This window comes from Anabas testudineus, chromosome 5, assembly GCF_900324465.2.
Source record: "Anabas testudineus chromosome 5, fAnaTes1.2, whole genome shotgun sequence".
NCBI lineage: Eukaryota > Metazoa > Chordata > Actinopteri > Anabantiformes > Anabantidae > Anabas > Anabas testudineus.
Genome location: NC_046614.1, coordinates 16,253,876 through 16,269,428, shown reverse-complemented (window position 1 = coordinate 16,269,428; position 15,553 = coordinate 16,253,876). Strand labels below are relative to the sequence as shown.

At 39.9% G+C, this 15,553-nt stretch overlaps 1 protein-coding gene across 2 annotated transcripts in view; it reads right to left on the bottom strand.

The window, feature by feature from the left end:
- The window catches only part of vgll4b (vestigial-like family member 4b), a 34,522-nt gene that overhangs the window by 5,346 nt on the left and 13,623 nt on the right, over positions 1–15,553 (bottom strand). For both annotated transcript variants that reach the window (XM_026348643.1, XM_026348642.1), the window contains 3 exons: positions 9,331–9,571; positions 881–1,142; positions 217–334 (listed from right to left, as the gene is read on the bottom strand). In XM_026348643.1, coding sequence (XP_026204428.1) covers positions 217–334; positions 881–1,142; positions 9,331–9,571 — 621 coding nt within the window. The remainder of the gene's footprint in view (positions 1–216; positions 335–880; positions 1,143–9,330; positions 9,572–15,553) is intronic.

Sequence of the window (15,553 nt, the reverse complement as noted above, 5' to 3'; positions counted from 1 at the left end):
ATCCTGGAGGATCTGTTCTTGTAGATCATCCCACAATGCACTGGATAGAAAATAAGTTGGTTTCTAAAATGATATCCACTTTTAGATGCAATGCACCCAATATATTGACACTGAGTGTTAAGTTAATGTTATAGTCACCTGTTACGGAAACTAGAGCTCTGAAAAAAATGTAAGATCATGTCAGGTGTCTGTCTGTGTGAGTGCATTTTCACTTACTGTTGATTCTCTTGTAGTTGTTAGTGAGGCTTGAGCAGCCATTGTGGGAGACTGGACAGTGAGACAGGTTGCAATTGCGGTTGTTGGCTGGGGCGCATGTAATCACTGAAGGACGATTCTGAAACACAAAGGTAAAAATGTAATGTTAACAGTACATCCAACTATCAACAAATTCTACAAATTTTACTCCTATGATGATCAACAATAGTGACAGTAAATCGAAAGATAACATAATTAAAATGCTTAAAGAATTATTCAATTTACAGTAACCTAAGAGAAGACCAGAAAGCTTTAGTGGGAGAGAATGATTCAGTGACCACCAGGTTTTTGGTTAAAATGGGAAATTTCTACTGTTGACCAACCAAAGAACTAGGCTGATGAAAGCATACTGTATTAGTCATCATGTGGGAGACCTACCAGTTGTGAGGTTTTACCCATGGCTGGATTATGTCCCAAGCCAGCAGGCCCACTGCCGTAGGGCTTAGGATAGCCAGGGGGCTCAGAAAGCCTCAGGCCACATCTGGGAACCCCTGATAGTCTGAGGTTTTCTGAGACTCCTGAAGGTCTGAGGCGCTGGGACATAATCTCCAAGGGTCGCATAAAGCCCCGGGCCACGCTTTCTATTGGCCAAACCACAAAAGTGGCAAAAAAGAGTATATGTTACCTGCTGGCGTTCCACAGCACTGACTGTGTGCGGCACTGTGGTCATGGCTGCTGTGCTGCTACGTGCAGAATCCATGCTGCTTTTAGTGAGTGCCAGTGGCTGATCCATAACGGCTAAGCTGGCCATGTGGTGGTGGTGGTGGGCATGACTGTAAAGGTGGTTGCTGTGGACTCCCAGACCACTGGCAACCACCACACGTTCAATCGGGCTCCGGCTTCGGTCCTTAGAGATGGGAGAGTTGCGATAGTCTCCATTAGGTTTCCTGGGAAATAGGAAAGAGGGGTAGAGATGGAGAGGCACATTAATTTCCACAAAGGACATTAGATTATTATGTATTATATTAGGGGCTAGGTAGATATCATTATGTAGACTATGATACCTTATTTAGTTTGCAGTATATTATAATATGTATAGCAAGTAAAAACAGGGAGGTAAAAATGGCTTCAGAGAGAGAAGAAGATGAGGGACAAACAAAAGGACTACTGTATATGTAGCTCTGTCAAACACTACAGGACCAACAGCGCGCGCGCGCACACACACACACACACACACACACACACACACACACACACACACACACACACACACACACACACACACACACACACACACACACACTAGAGTACTTTATTTCTAGAGAGTTTCTTTTATGAAAGCACATGATGACAGACACATACATAGCTCTTTGCTTGAAGGAAAAATCTTCTAACTTTGGACAACATGGATAGACTCAAGTGGTTTCCTCAGTTTAGCAAATCATCTTTATCGCGCCAATGAGCCTGTAGCCTGCTGTCAGATGCAAATCTAAAAAACCTTTCAGTGCAAATGAGGCATAGATGTGAGCTGAGGGGTTGTCTTATCACTATGACTACATCTCACTGTCGAGGTTGGCTAAAATCTGCCAAAGTTGTTGTCAACATCTGTGTTTTCTTTATTCTTTCCCTTGAATTCTATTCTATAACATACCATCAACAATCACAACCTTAAGCTGAAAACTAAAGGTGAAAGAAGCTAGACTGGCCCCACACTTCCCATATAGAAGAGAATCACTTCCTACTACAAAGAAATCCTGCTTTCTCGAAAGGGTGGCCTCATATTTTAATCACTACAAAAATGATAAAGGATTAAAGTAACATCAGTTTAACACAACCCAGATTGAGTGTGATGAGAATGTCTTTAATATGTTTGATATGCATTGAACTGGTTGTTCCTTACACTGTGCACGCTTGCAGTTTAACAGGTAGTAATTATTTTGCTCAGTGCGTCACTTGTGGTCTGTGTTCGATTGTGTAATTCACCCTTCCTGGAGCTCCACTCCCCTCCTACCATTTGAGGCCCAGTTACAGGGACCAAGATTTACTGTACTCGCCTCTTGCCATCTCTTCTTTTTTTCTCCAAGTCTATGCATCCACTTGCATACACATGTCCATTCACAAATCAACACATTTACACTGGCTTCCGCCTGCCTACACTTACATGTAGATTTTACAAAAACAATGAGGCATCACTTGGGAAAAGTAATTACATTTCCTGCACTCATACAATTGTCAGCATAATAAAACACAAGATCCCTGATTCTTCACCAGATACTGTGTGGAGGCATTTGAAAAAGCCTGAATTAGAATACACAGCAGACTAAAGAGCAAAAAAGCGGCTGCAGGTCTTTAGGGTTTGTTTAGATGCAAAACAACAAGTTCAGACAAACAGTTGTAGATCCATGTGACCAGGCAACCTGACTGCAGGGTCAAGCATCTGGAACCCACAGCACTGTTCTCCACAAATAAATAGTCTCCACAGAATACAGAGAGGGAGAGAGGAAAAGCTGAGGAGAGGTGGAGAGGGGGGAGCTGCATGTGAATGGTCCAGACCTCTACTATAAGAAAGACTGAGGTCAGTAGTTTCCTTCGTTTGTGCCGAGAGCTTACATTAACAGAGACCCCCCTCTCTTTGTCTTTCTTTCTCCTACTAGGCAGCAAACTTCCTGAGGGTTAAAGAGGGAGAGACTTGGCTGCGCTTATTTAAACCCTGTCTGCCAGCTGACCAACAAGCCTGTATGTTTTCCCGTAGTTTAATCTAATTTCAGTTTCCTTATTATTTAAAAAATTAAATGCTTTATAGAGTTAATCACAAAAAAATCAATCAAATTATAATAATCACAAAAGTGTGTTCAAGTGAATAAGTAAAATGGGAACTTTAATTGAAATGCTACAAACCAAAGTCCTCCTGTATAAATCTGTTATCTTCAAATATAAACAAACCTCGATTAGCTAAGAGGCAAACAGATAATAAAGCTCTCTCTCTCATCCCCAACCGGCAGCTGGGTCTTGAGTTAGGTTGGGGAAGTTGTTCCAAACTTAATCACTGCCAAAGAGCAGGCATGCCCACATCCTCACACAAGAGAGGCCGTCACAGGAGCCAGTGAATGAGATCAACAAATCCGACCAATGAATGGCATAGCTGTCCAATCCACCACCCCAACCTTCCCCTCGCCTGATTGCCCATCGAACCCAGGACCACATTTCATGCCAGGGATCAGGCATTCAAAACCACCCGGTGTCTTTGTCTCTCTTACTCACCTCTCAATTATCGTCAGGGTTGCAGCTGGGGAAAGAGGGAGAGGATGGAAAGGGCGGATGGCAAGGGCTCCACATGGGCATGGGGGTGGTAAATGGCTAGAAGTGAAAAGACAAGGTTGCCAGGTCTGGGGCACGAGAAGAAGGGAGAAAAAGGGGGAGAGCCTTTGAAAAGTAAAGACCTATTGGCTCAACTTGAGACATACAATTGGTACCAGTATGAAAAAAATTAAAATTAAAATAGCAAATGAAGCAGGAAGAGGGAAGATTGTAGAAAAAGACAAAGGAAGAGGTTGGGCATGCAGTTGTAATGACTTTTGTTGACATGCTTGTTTTCATTTATAGCCAAAACTGTTATTTACTATTGCTAAAATGATGGTTATACCAATCCTTGATCTGGCCAACTGGCTGAATACTGTTAAATACAATACAAAACAAACTGTTCAATCAGTCTGAACAGCTAAAGCAATACACAGAACGCACAACAGAGTGAATACATCTTGCACCCACTGACACTTAGCAAAGATAGTTTTCTAAAGGAAAACATTTTGCAGAAGCATTTCTTAACATTCATAACATGATTGAACTGTCTTCTTGATGTTCTAAAGTCTAAGACATTAGTGTGCGCTTCCATTTCCTACATGATGGTGTCATGTTTTAACTTGCTAATTAGATAGCAGCTGAGTGCAAATGACTTGTGAAGGGTAGTCAGAATCTCTCAGTTAACACTTAGTCAACAATCTGATAATAATTAATTAGTTATTTAAAAGGATAATGTTAATTATGAAATATTTGTTTCCTATTAGTTGGAAACACTAATTAACAATATTATAGTGTTTTTTACCACCTCAACGAAAGCTAGAGACAGATCTGGGATCGTTTCTTGATGGATTTTATTGTGCGCTCTAACAATTTCCAACACTAAAACATCCTTGTTGTGCACTGTGGGGTCACTCTATGCTATATGCAGTTGAATAGTAGAGAAGGGTAATTCTTTATAACCAACTCGTTTTGAAAATGGAAACCATATGACATCAGAAAAGACAGTTTGACACACAATGATATGCAGAGCAGATATCTATTTGATTCTATTTTACTCATGTCTGGGTTATGTGCAGCCTGGCATTAGTGGTGGTCACTGTGGTAGGCAATCACTGAAAGATCCCTGAAGTTAAAACCTTGAGAGTCTAACCCTTAATACATAAATGATGTAGTCGTATATCTTCAACAATAGTGCACTACTCTAATCTGTCATTAAGTACAGTCTTTTAAGTAACCATTCACAAGACACCCAATCTTCAAGTTAACCTCAGGTTTAAGATCATGATTGCATTTAAATAACTTAATAGAAGAATTGAGTTTAAAAAACTGTAAGCATGTATTCTTGTAAAATTTGAAATCTTGCAATTTGTTCCTGCTGGAATAACAAGCAGCTTTGTATGAGCTAACTTGCCTAATTGCCTCAATGGAAAATTCAATAAAACAAATATAAACTTATGAAGTGAAGATATTAAAAGTATAGTTTAGTTATCAAAAGTGTGCCAAGTGTAGCTCTATAGGAGATGCCAACTTGGTGAGTTAGTTATATTTTACTTTGAGGCAAAGATGCAGAAGCTATTAAACTTCAAGACTTTTTCTCACAATTGTGCTCTAGAGTCTTCAGAGAAAACCTCACTACAAATCTTTGGTTGAGCAGAGGTTCATATCCTACTCCTTTAGGAAATAAATAAAGAAGGCTGAAAAGAGAGGGAGAGATACACACAGGAAACATCTGGGAAGAATCAGGGCGTAGAGAGGAGAGGACAAAAAAAAAAAAAAAAAGCAGAGGAGGAGGAGGAGGATGAAGGCTCAACCACAGGTTACAACCAAGCCCAAGCTCTGAGAGGTCTACAGAAAACCACAAAATGGATACACACACACACACTCACAAACTGAGCCACGGGGCTTACCCGGGCTATGTATATAAGGAATACAAACATCTTAACAGAGTTTGCTCTGCTCAGTCCAGGCTGTAGTAGTGGAAATGAACAGAAGCTTGTAATATGTGCTTTAAAATAGAACAGTCAACAGCTCAGAGAAAATGCTCCTTATCAGATGTAAATTACAGACTAACTGAACTGAGGACAAGAGAAAAGGAACTAAAGAAAACCCTTTTGTTATCAATGGTAGGACAGATCGGATATAGGAACAACCACAACAAAAAGGCAAAGAAAACCAAACAGGCACAGTGAAGAAGAGGAAAAAACAAACACCCACATGGTCGCCCTCCTCTTCTCACATGTTCGCACACAACATAAATAGTCCCATGTAAAACAAGAGGGTAACAATGACTTCACCAGCCTTGACCACAGTCTCTCTCTTTCTGTTCCACAGATATACACACACAGACACACAAACACACTCACTTATTTTCTCCCCATTTGGCCTCTAGAGAAATGTCCATGAGAACAACCTACTGATCGAGTTCCCAGTAGAAGGCAGCTGCAGTTTCTGTATGCTACAGTATTCACTGCAGCAAACTGACTGAAGGGTCCAACATGCTTCCTGCAGAGGACTATGCATGAGCTCTTCCTAGGATGTGTTCACACTATCCACATCAACCAACATGTAAATACTCATGCAAGCCCGACTCTCTTCAAAGCTGTTACTCTCCGACACTGTAGTGGGTGCTGTGACCCGGTCTACAGAAGGACACATGAAGTTAGCTTTTGAAGAAGAGAGCTGCAGAAGCCGAATGAGACAGTTCTGTGCTAAGTGCGAAGTGGTTCTGTTGGGTTCACTCAGAACTATAAGCCAATCATCAACAAGTATCTGCATGGGTTGGCAAGTCTGCGTACCATAAAGTTTCACATTTAAGAGGCGCACACCAGTCATATTTATGTAATTGCAGAGGTTTACAGGGCAGGTGAGGGATTTGTGCTGGCTTCTGCAAGAAGCATGCAGATCCCCTTAGATTTTACTTTTTCCTCCTATGAATAGATTGGAAATATTTTAGTATGTACTACTGTAACAAGCATGAACCTTAATGCCAGAACTCACTGTTCATGTCCGATATTTTGAGTAATGAAAATGATGAGCTAAAAAAAAAAAAATCCACCTGATCATCAAGCATGACCAAGAGCAAGAACATAAAAAAGGAACATTCACTGAAAGCAATGACTACCAGACATCATTACTAAAAATCTTTTATGCCATTGCTCCTAAGTAGTTATCAACTAACACACACAGTAGTTGTAATGTAGGACAAGAAACTCTCAAGCTTTATATCTGCCAAAAATCAACAAAATGAGTGCCCACTGAATCACTTGTAACCTGGCTACTGTTAAAATACTTTCTTCTTTCTTGTAGCTATGTTCAACAAATAAAAGCCTATACAAAGCCTTGTTCTGTGACAGGCTCTTATTTTTATGGAGGAATGAAACAGCTGAGCAAGAGGACTTTTACACTGGTGGGCGTACAACGGCAGAGTGGCGGGCAGGCAAGCAGGCTGCAGCAGGCTTCCAGCCCACAGGCTCCAGTGGACAGGATAAGGCTTCTTTGTTCAAGACTCCTCCTAGTCCTCAGAGAAAATGACAAAGTACACCACACACACACGCGCGCGCGCACACACACACAAACACAAACACAGCAAGCACTCAAGCATGCATAGACAGACACATATGCATCCAAGTGCAGATATACACATCCGAACACATATCAGCCTGCCACTACATGTATGACCGCAAATTATTTTAATTAGATGTTTATATGCAGAATTTATCATGCCATAAACATTTCTGTACTGCATTACTTACAGACTTCAGAGCAAAAAATAAATACAAAAATCAAGAGATACTCTTAAAACATTATGAATGATGAGAAAAGTATGCTAAACCACAATCTTAAATACATGGGCTGTTGAGAAAAATCCAAATCCATTCATTTATCATGTGTATTAGTGCTCTCCCACCTAAAACACTGGGTTGGTTCAAAGTTTTCTTTTCCATCTCATAGACTGTGCCTCCCCCTAAATTCAGCTTGTTGTGATTGGACAACAAAGGAAACCTGAGCTTCCACCTTCATAGCCCCTCCCCGAGTCTGGGGTGGGGTGTCAGGTGTCCGTCTGGCAACACTCACCAAAAACACACTGAACTCACAGACAAAAGAAAGCCAAGAACTAACAATTCAGCAAAAACACACATTAGAAACTGGTAGAGCAAAATGTCCATTCTAGCAAAACAGAGAAAATGTGCATCAATTTCTTGTACACAGAATAAAGACGAGTGGACTGTGCCCTTCAGTGTCTATAGAGGGTGTCTTTACTTGCTATTTTGAGCCTAACTTTTCCTGTAAAGACAACCCAACATTCTCCACTTCAGCATAATCATGGTTCTCTGGACAGGCACAGCAGTTCAAACAAGGAAGAAAACTTCAGAAACTGAGGTACGTATAAACAAGTCACTTAGCAGGTACCCTTGCCAGGGGAAAGAATGCCCTCAGAGCAACCTGAAATTAAGTGTCTAAAAATAATACACTTTTAGGATGGCCCTCAGGCAAATGAGCTTCCAGATAAAAAAAATTATCTTGATGAAGGATTGCAAGCCAGAAAGCCCTGAATTTGGTTTCAAGTTTCAGCAAGACAACTAGCAATCGACTTTTCATGGATAGAGATTAACCTACAGCACTGGGAGTCAAATGACTTCAAGGTTATAATTAAAATAAAAATTAAATAAAGGGATTATGGCTTATCACAGGTTTTTTCTAGGAAATAATCATGGCTCACTGAGCAGTTTACAAGGTCATAAAATTGACTTTTTATAGGTGGCATTGGTTTTATTTTTATAAAGCCTAGTTCTAACTACACAAACGTAGAACAAAGATTTGCAACACTAAGTGAAAGTTTATATGACAGTAAATACGTAGTATGTACTTTGTCTCACCAACTTAAAACAATAATAATAAAAAAAACGTACACAGCTTATCAGTGCATGCACATGGTAGATGAAAAATCTCAGAATGAAAAACAAAATAACACACTAGACTGGATTATTATGTTAATTATTTCACAGAACAGAACAGAAAACAAGACATGGCTTGTCATCCATGTGGATGACAAGCAGGTGATTGTCACAAAAACTAACCAAAACCATTAAGTCTGGGAATTATTTGAGTTTTTAGTGACAAGCTGCATTGCTAGAAGCTAGCATGCATATAAAAACTGCAGAGCAATGGCTCGAGTCGCATGACTGACTCAGTCAAACGCAGAGAGAGAGAGAGAGAGAGAGAGAGAGAGAGAGAGAGAGAGAGGGCTCTGAGTTCAATATACCCGGCCCCAGCAGTCCTTCACTACCAATCATCGCTCCAGTACAATCTCTGGAATCACTGGAAGGGGGAATGTGGGAACGTTGGAGATGTGAGTAATCTTTCTGTTGTGTAGTCCCTGTTTCCAAGCTTCCAGAGATCTGTGGCTATAAGGAGAATACTGTGGGGCCAGCTAAACCTGGCATAGCACCCTGGAGTCCAAACTGGGACTTCTGAGAACTCCAGTCTGTGCACAGCTTCACTAAGCAAGGAGTCCACAAACACATGGCCAACATAATGTGTACACAAGTAAAAAATGACTTCTGTGAGTTTTGTATGTGCATGTATGTACCTTTTAAAAAGAAAGTTGGCTTTTTCACAGGTTATGTTGGATGTGAGGGAAAACTAATTCACTGAAAAAAAAAGGGTGCAGTGATAGAAAATTGGAGATTCATATTTTTTTTACCATCACCTCAGGAAGTGAACATGAAGAAAATAACCATGTCAAGATCTCCATAATAGAGTTTATTAAAATGTGTGCGAGTGCCTATTCAGTCACACAACTATGGCTTAGTGTGTCTCAGTGCATGCACTCACAGCTGTGCAGCAAACAGTCGGCTCATCTTTGCCACATGCTCATTGTCATCCATGTCGCTGTCGCCCTGGTCTCCACTCAGCTTCCTCTTGGTGGGGCTTATGGGAGGAGGACCTGTCCTGTGATTGGAGATGGAGGAGGAGGAAGAGGAGGATGACGACGAAGAGGATGATGAGGAGGAGGAGGAAGATGAGGATAGGGACAGGGACTGAAGTCTAGGGTCCCCCCTCAAAGCTGCTTCACCTAAGGAAATCAAAAACAGAAGAGAGAGAGAGCGTCATTATGTTGAATCTCTTTTCCACATTGTCTGTTATGACAGTTCAGGAAAACTGCATCAGCAGAATGCTACAAATACTGCAGTGAGGCCTATTATAGAAAGAACATTAACTAGGTTTATAAAACAACTCTTTTACAATAGTTTAGAACAATTTCAAACAAGACTGAGAATAAACTGGCAGCTGTGCTGCTGTTGGCAACATCATTTCAACAGTTACAAATCTAGAGTCAATAGTCAAAATTATTTATAGCGTTTTAAGGTAGAAGGCAACTATTTTATTGCTACTTTAAACAAGTTGGTCATAAATTACTTCATAACAATGTTGTAGTGTGAAGGCTGAGTTGCAGCTCAAACTTTGGATGGTGTAGACTTGAGATTGAGAGAGGCAAAAACCTCTGGCATATATGGAGGAGTATCTGGTTGGGAATGTTTTGAAAGAAATAGTTGTGGATGGGTTCTGCATACGTGAGTGGTGTGAACTGTTTCCCTCTGTATGTCTTGACTCTCTCTGCTTGCCTCCAGTTTTGTCCTGGTACAGAAGGCCTACAGAGTTGTCAGTGAGTGGGAGTAAGAGCAAAAGAGAATCAGGAAAACTACCACTGGCTCTGTCTCAGCACGGGGACTTTCCACTGCTTTGGCCTCCTGTATCGGTCTGACTTTTCCCAAACAAAACATAAAACCTAGACTAAGACTCCCATTAGCCTACAACTTTCTCCATAACTACTCCCATAGCAAAAACAAAATTGTTGCTACCTCGAGACAACAATTCCCTGTAATGCAAGAATATGACCGCTCCTGCTTCATTTCAAATCATTTTATGTCACATCAAGCTGCAGCGTTGGTTATATTTCTTATTTCTGCATTACTGTCGTAGGAGCACAGTACAGTAGGTCGCCATTCAAACAGTACTGCTGTGTTCTCACTATGATAGGCCTGCAAAGTACATTGCTCATACAAGAGCCAAGTAGTAATGAAACACTGCTGGACACTGTTATTTTTTTGACTGTTGACTGCAAATATTTTCTGAGCTATTCACAAGAGGAAGATACCTGTAAACTACAATGGGCTGTGCTTTTTTTTTTTCCCAAAGGAGGAACTATTTACTCAGACGTTATGGACACATGACTTTATAAGGTTTGAGTAAACATCTGTTGAATAATTATCTTATTATATCACAGCATGCACGTGGAATACACAAAGAAACACACAAAAGGCTTTGTAATGTAATAAAATGTTGCACCAATGTTTCCCATGTATGCTTAGTTTTATCATGGGCTCCCAAACACAGCTCCTCCTCTCTCTCTCTCTGACATGTTCCTGCTCGTCCCACTGTGTACCATGGCAACAAGGGTGACATCATTATTTTGGCAGGACACAGGGGTGGCAATAAAGGAAGAAAGGAGACTGTGACTCCACACTGTCCAATCAGGATCCAGGACACGTAACAGCTTATCAGTGGTTCATGACTGAAGTGCTCAATGAGGGATGAATCTGTGAGTGTTTCTCCTGCAAACAAATAAGATATTTGACCGTGTCAAGTCAAATACTGTTGACCTAAATGTGGACAGTATGTGAACAACATCACACTCCAAAACTAATTCAGCCCTGTAATGAACAGAATATACTTTAATGTTCAGTTCAGACGTCGACAAAAGTTCAGAGAAATTATGATGGGAGTTTTAATAGTTGGTAATTGCATAGCCTGTATTGTTTCTTAAATAGTAATGGGATTGATTATAGCTGCAGAAACAATACATTGCAGAAATGGGCAGAAGGAAAGAGGAGTAATAATAATAAGGACCAAAACAATTTTGTGCAATATACCCTCAAAAGAGTCAAATGAAAAAAACAGATGGGAACTCTGTATGTATGAGAAATTATTACTTAAAGTAAATCACTGTACAGACATAGTTACTTTATCTGTGTGTTCAGCACAAAAAGAACACTTTTTTTTTTGTTAAACCAGCTCCACTCAACTCCACTCTGTCCTTTCCCCTTTCTGCTCTCTCAGTTCATTAAGCCCACAGGATCAAAGCCTATTTCTCTTGACAGAACTTCAAACAGCTTGGAATCAGGATGAGATTGGATTACAAACAGAGGTGGACCTCTATGTCTCCATATGCCTCTTTTGCTCCCCCCCTTCCCCATCTTGTAAAAAAGATGAGTCCTAGCATGTCCGCCCCTCTCTCTGCAAAGCAGCAAAGTGATTATTTTTTGCTGCGTTTCTCAGTAACCTGAACTTGGCCCTGTGGCTTGTTTTTATTTTCAACTCCATAGAGGTTTTATACTTTATATACTCCAAAAGGACAAAAAGGTCTATGTGAATTACACTTCTTGTCTATATGGCTTAACTTTTAAACCGGATGTTACGATTGGTTTGATTTCTAACAAAGAGAAAACGAGAGCCAGACAGACAAAACGGAAAGGAAAGGGGGTTGACAAAACTATACAGCTTTAAGGTTTTTCAACCTTGTTTATCTTCTCCAGCTCAGCAGCAAAATAGGACAATCAGCATTCCCCTGCACCCCTCATTGCCAGGTCTACAACTGACAACAGTTTTACAGAAAGGACAGCTAGACAGAGAGAGAGACAGGTAAACATATGAACAAACAGAAAAAGAGACGGACAGAGTGCTAAAGCACTGCAGGAAGGTCTTATAGTACAAAGTTTGAGATTAAATCAATCACTCAAGTCATCAATCAATCACACAACACATGTATTTATGCAGGAGATTGGAGTTTAAAGTTAGCCATCATTTACAGTGCTGTCCATTAGGGCTACATGATTAATCAATTTTAGATTGTGATCTTTATTCAGGCATGCTCTCTCATTCTTAGACGACAACTAAGAATGGTCTTTTTACTGTCACCACCTGTACATTGCCTCCTTAAGATTAAGCAAAATACTAGTTAATGACAGCAGCTGTGCTGTGAGACTGCACTGAAATTTAAAATGCGTGATGATAAAGTTGAATAACAGTTTTATAACTCTTTATAAAGACACAATGCGCAATGCTAAAAAACATTCATAATGAAGATAAATATTATTCAAGGATCACAATCTCAAGTCTAAGTGGGAATAAAAAAACAATAATTCATATTATACCCAGAAACATGCATCTCTTCATGTTGATAAGAAAAAAAAAAGGTCTTTCATTAGTTATTGTAACGATGTGGTCCTCTGTATTTTGCCAAATCAGTCACTGCTGCTGGAGGAGGGAGAGACTTGCTTTCTTTTGACTTCTGCCCTCCCTTGCTGCTATGCTACCTGGCATCCTAATCACTGCATGCCAGCACTTCAAGGCCAACTACAATACAGGACTCCCATTATTGCTGGTAAATAACTGAAATCCTACGTGCATGTATAGGGTTTGTTACTATATCTTTAGGCATGACCCCTCTGAACTGTTTCCCATTGAAAATAAATTCTGAATATGAAAACTTACTATATTCACCGTCCTTTGATACGTGTACCAAGGACTGCAACACAAGAAGGTGATTTTTTTTTTGACATGCGAGTTTTCAAAACCCTGAATTAAGATGAGTTAGGGACACAAACACAGGAGGGGGTAGGCAGACAAGAAAGAATAGATGTTGTTGATGAAGGTTACTTGGCTTTTCACTGTCAAATTGAGGCACCCAATTAAAACACGTTACTATTCTAAAAACCTTTTAATATATTTTAATCACATAAATGCCTATGTCTGATTCTCTTTGTCATATTTAATACATTTGTGCAAATGTCCAGAAAAAGTGTTTTTAAGACAAGACGCTTGTCCAAAACACTTTACATCCTTTAAAACATCTGCGTATTCTACTTGATCCATGAAAAAAAAAAAAAAAATCATCAAACATCACATTACTATAGAGATCAATATAATACAAACTATCCAAATACTTTAACCTAAATCTTACTTTAACATGGTTACTCAAGAGGATATGATAAGATAAGATAAATGTTTTTTTAATCCCAGAAGGGACTTTTATGTATGTATGTATGTATGTATGTATGTATGTAAAAGGAATTTATGGCCTAAATAACATATCTCCTAAATAGGGTGTGTGTGCACACATATTAGATAACTGGTTAAGTGTCACATCTGCACTTGATAATAAATGTTGATAATGATAGACATGTAAGAGCCTCAAAATAGACCCGAGGCCCTCAGGACACTATAAATGAGCATGTGTGTGTGCATTTGTCACGGAATGTATCTGACTGCTCTCATGCACACAATAATGAGCCAGTACTCTCACAGTGTCACAAAGCTCCTCCAGACACTTCTTGGCTCAACATGTTTTAACCTGAAGGGGTTTTCCTTTTACCCTTTTTACTGATTGGCCCTTTTCCCTGTTCTTTTATCTTTGTTTTCTTATCATGAGGCACACGATGGAGTCAGATTTTAGCTTTGTCAGCTAAAAAGAAACACACACAAAACCTAGAAAAACAAATAGATTGACTAATCTTACAGAGATGTGCTTCCAGAAACAGAATTAAAGCATTGTGTCTAAATTCAACATGTTAAAGGGATACCTAGAGTACATCCAAGGATAGAAATACCACTAAAAAGCAGCTCACTCTCAAAGTCGCTCCTCTGATTTTCTTTGTAGACAGGCAGGATGAAACATGAGAACGACAAAGCTTTGCAGTGGCACAGAAACTCCCCCTCTCTGACTGGCTTCAATCCCAGGCCAGTGGCCGTCCTATCTACTACACCATCAGTGAACAGAAGAGTGGGCATTAAAAAAACAAACTGCCACAAAAATTTGACAAGAATGGCACGAGGGATGAAACTGTCCAGCAAAACTATAATGTTACGTGCCTAAAAACAACTATCATACGGGCAGATTGCCAAATACAAATCACAGCAGCAGCAAACTCCCCCCCCCACAAAGCATCAGACACAGACAAAAATATAACTCTGTTGACAGATGCCTTAGTCACATGCTAAATCACTAATAAAAGCACCTTGTGATTCTGCAGCTAGTAGTGTAGTTTGAGCAGAAATCAGCATGCACACAGTAACTAATCTCTACATTTATTATGCTGATATCCAGCTACAATTCTTGTCCTCCTACCTGCCTATAAAATAGTACTTGGCCATCTGCCAATCTGCCTCTGCAAATCTGCAAAATGGTTTTCAGTCACACGGTCTTAGCAGCAGTGCTATTAAAAGTTCACTGTATGTTGGAGGCAGTAACAACATGTTAACTTTGTACAGTAGCAGGATGAGAGAAGCAGACAAGATGAAAAGACATGAACACGATTTCCCTTTGTGTCGCTGCAGCTTTTATTTTGTAGAAGTCAACAGCAGATGAAGATCATAATCATTAGTCAAAACCCTAAACAGCTTTTTTATTACTAACAAGCTTTTTATTTTTTCTACCAGGTGCTTGTAGAACTTCTTCAAAAGGCAGTGTGTGTATTTAATGTTAAAATATGAAAACATTAACTGTGCTTCAGCTGGAGACTCACTAAATGGAGAAAAATAAATGGTTTGTAAATTTTGGAGCTGATAATGAATGCTGCAGTGGGAACCAAGGAGAGGAGAGAAGTAGGAAGTTTAGACCCCAGAAAGACTGGATGATATTCCCAAACAAGTGAGCACTTTTACTATCTCACCATCAACCACTTTGCACAACTATGAAAGCTCCTGCTCTGTGTGTTCATATATTTCTAAGCAACTAAATTTAGGGTCTGCGAAGACAAGACAAATCCCGGCTCTTTGATTTTCAAATGCAACTTCTGCTGAACCACAACCACACACTTCCAGTATTAGTGACAAGCCTTTGACAAAAAAATGATTCAACTAAATGCAGCAATTTAACCACAGATATCACAAAGTTGAGTCTGCAAAACATTGACATGACCAACAGAATAACTAGGTTAGCTAATAATAAAGAGCGAGTCAGCCATAAAACTTGCACATGGTTTCCAGACTGTTGCTT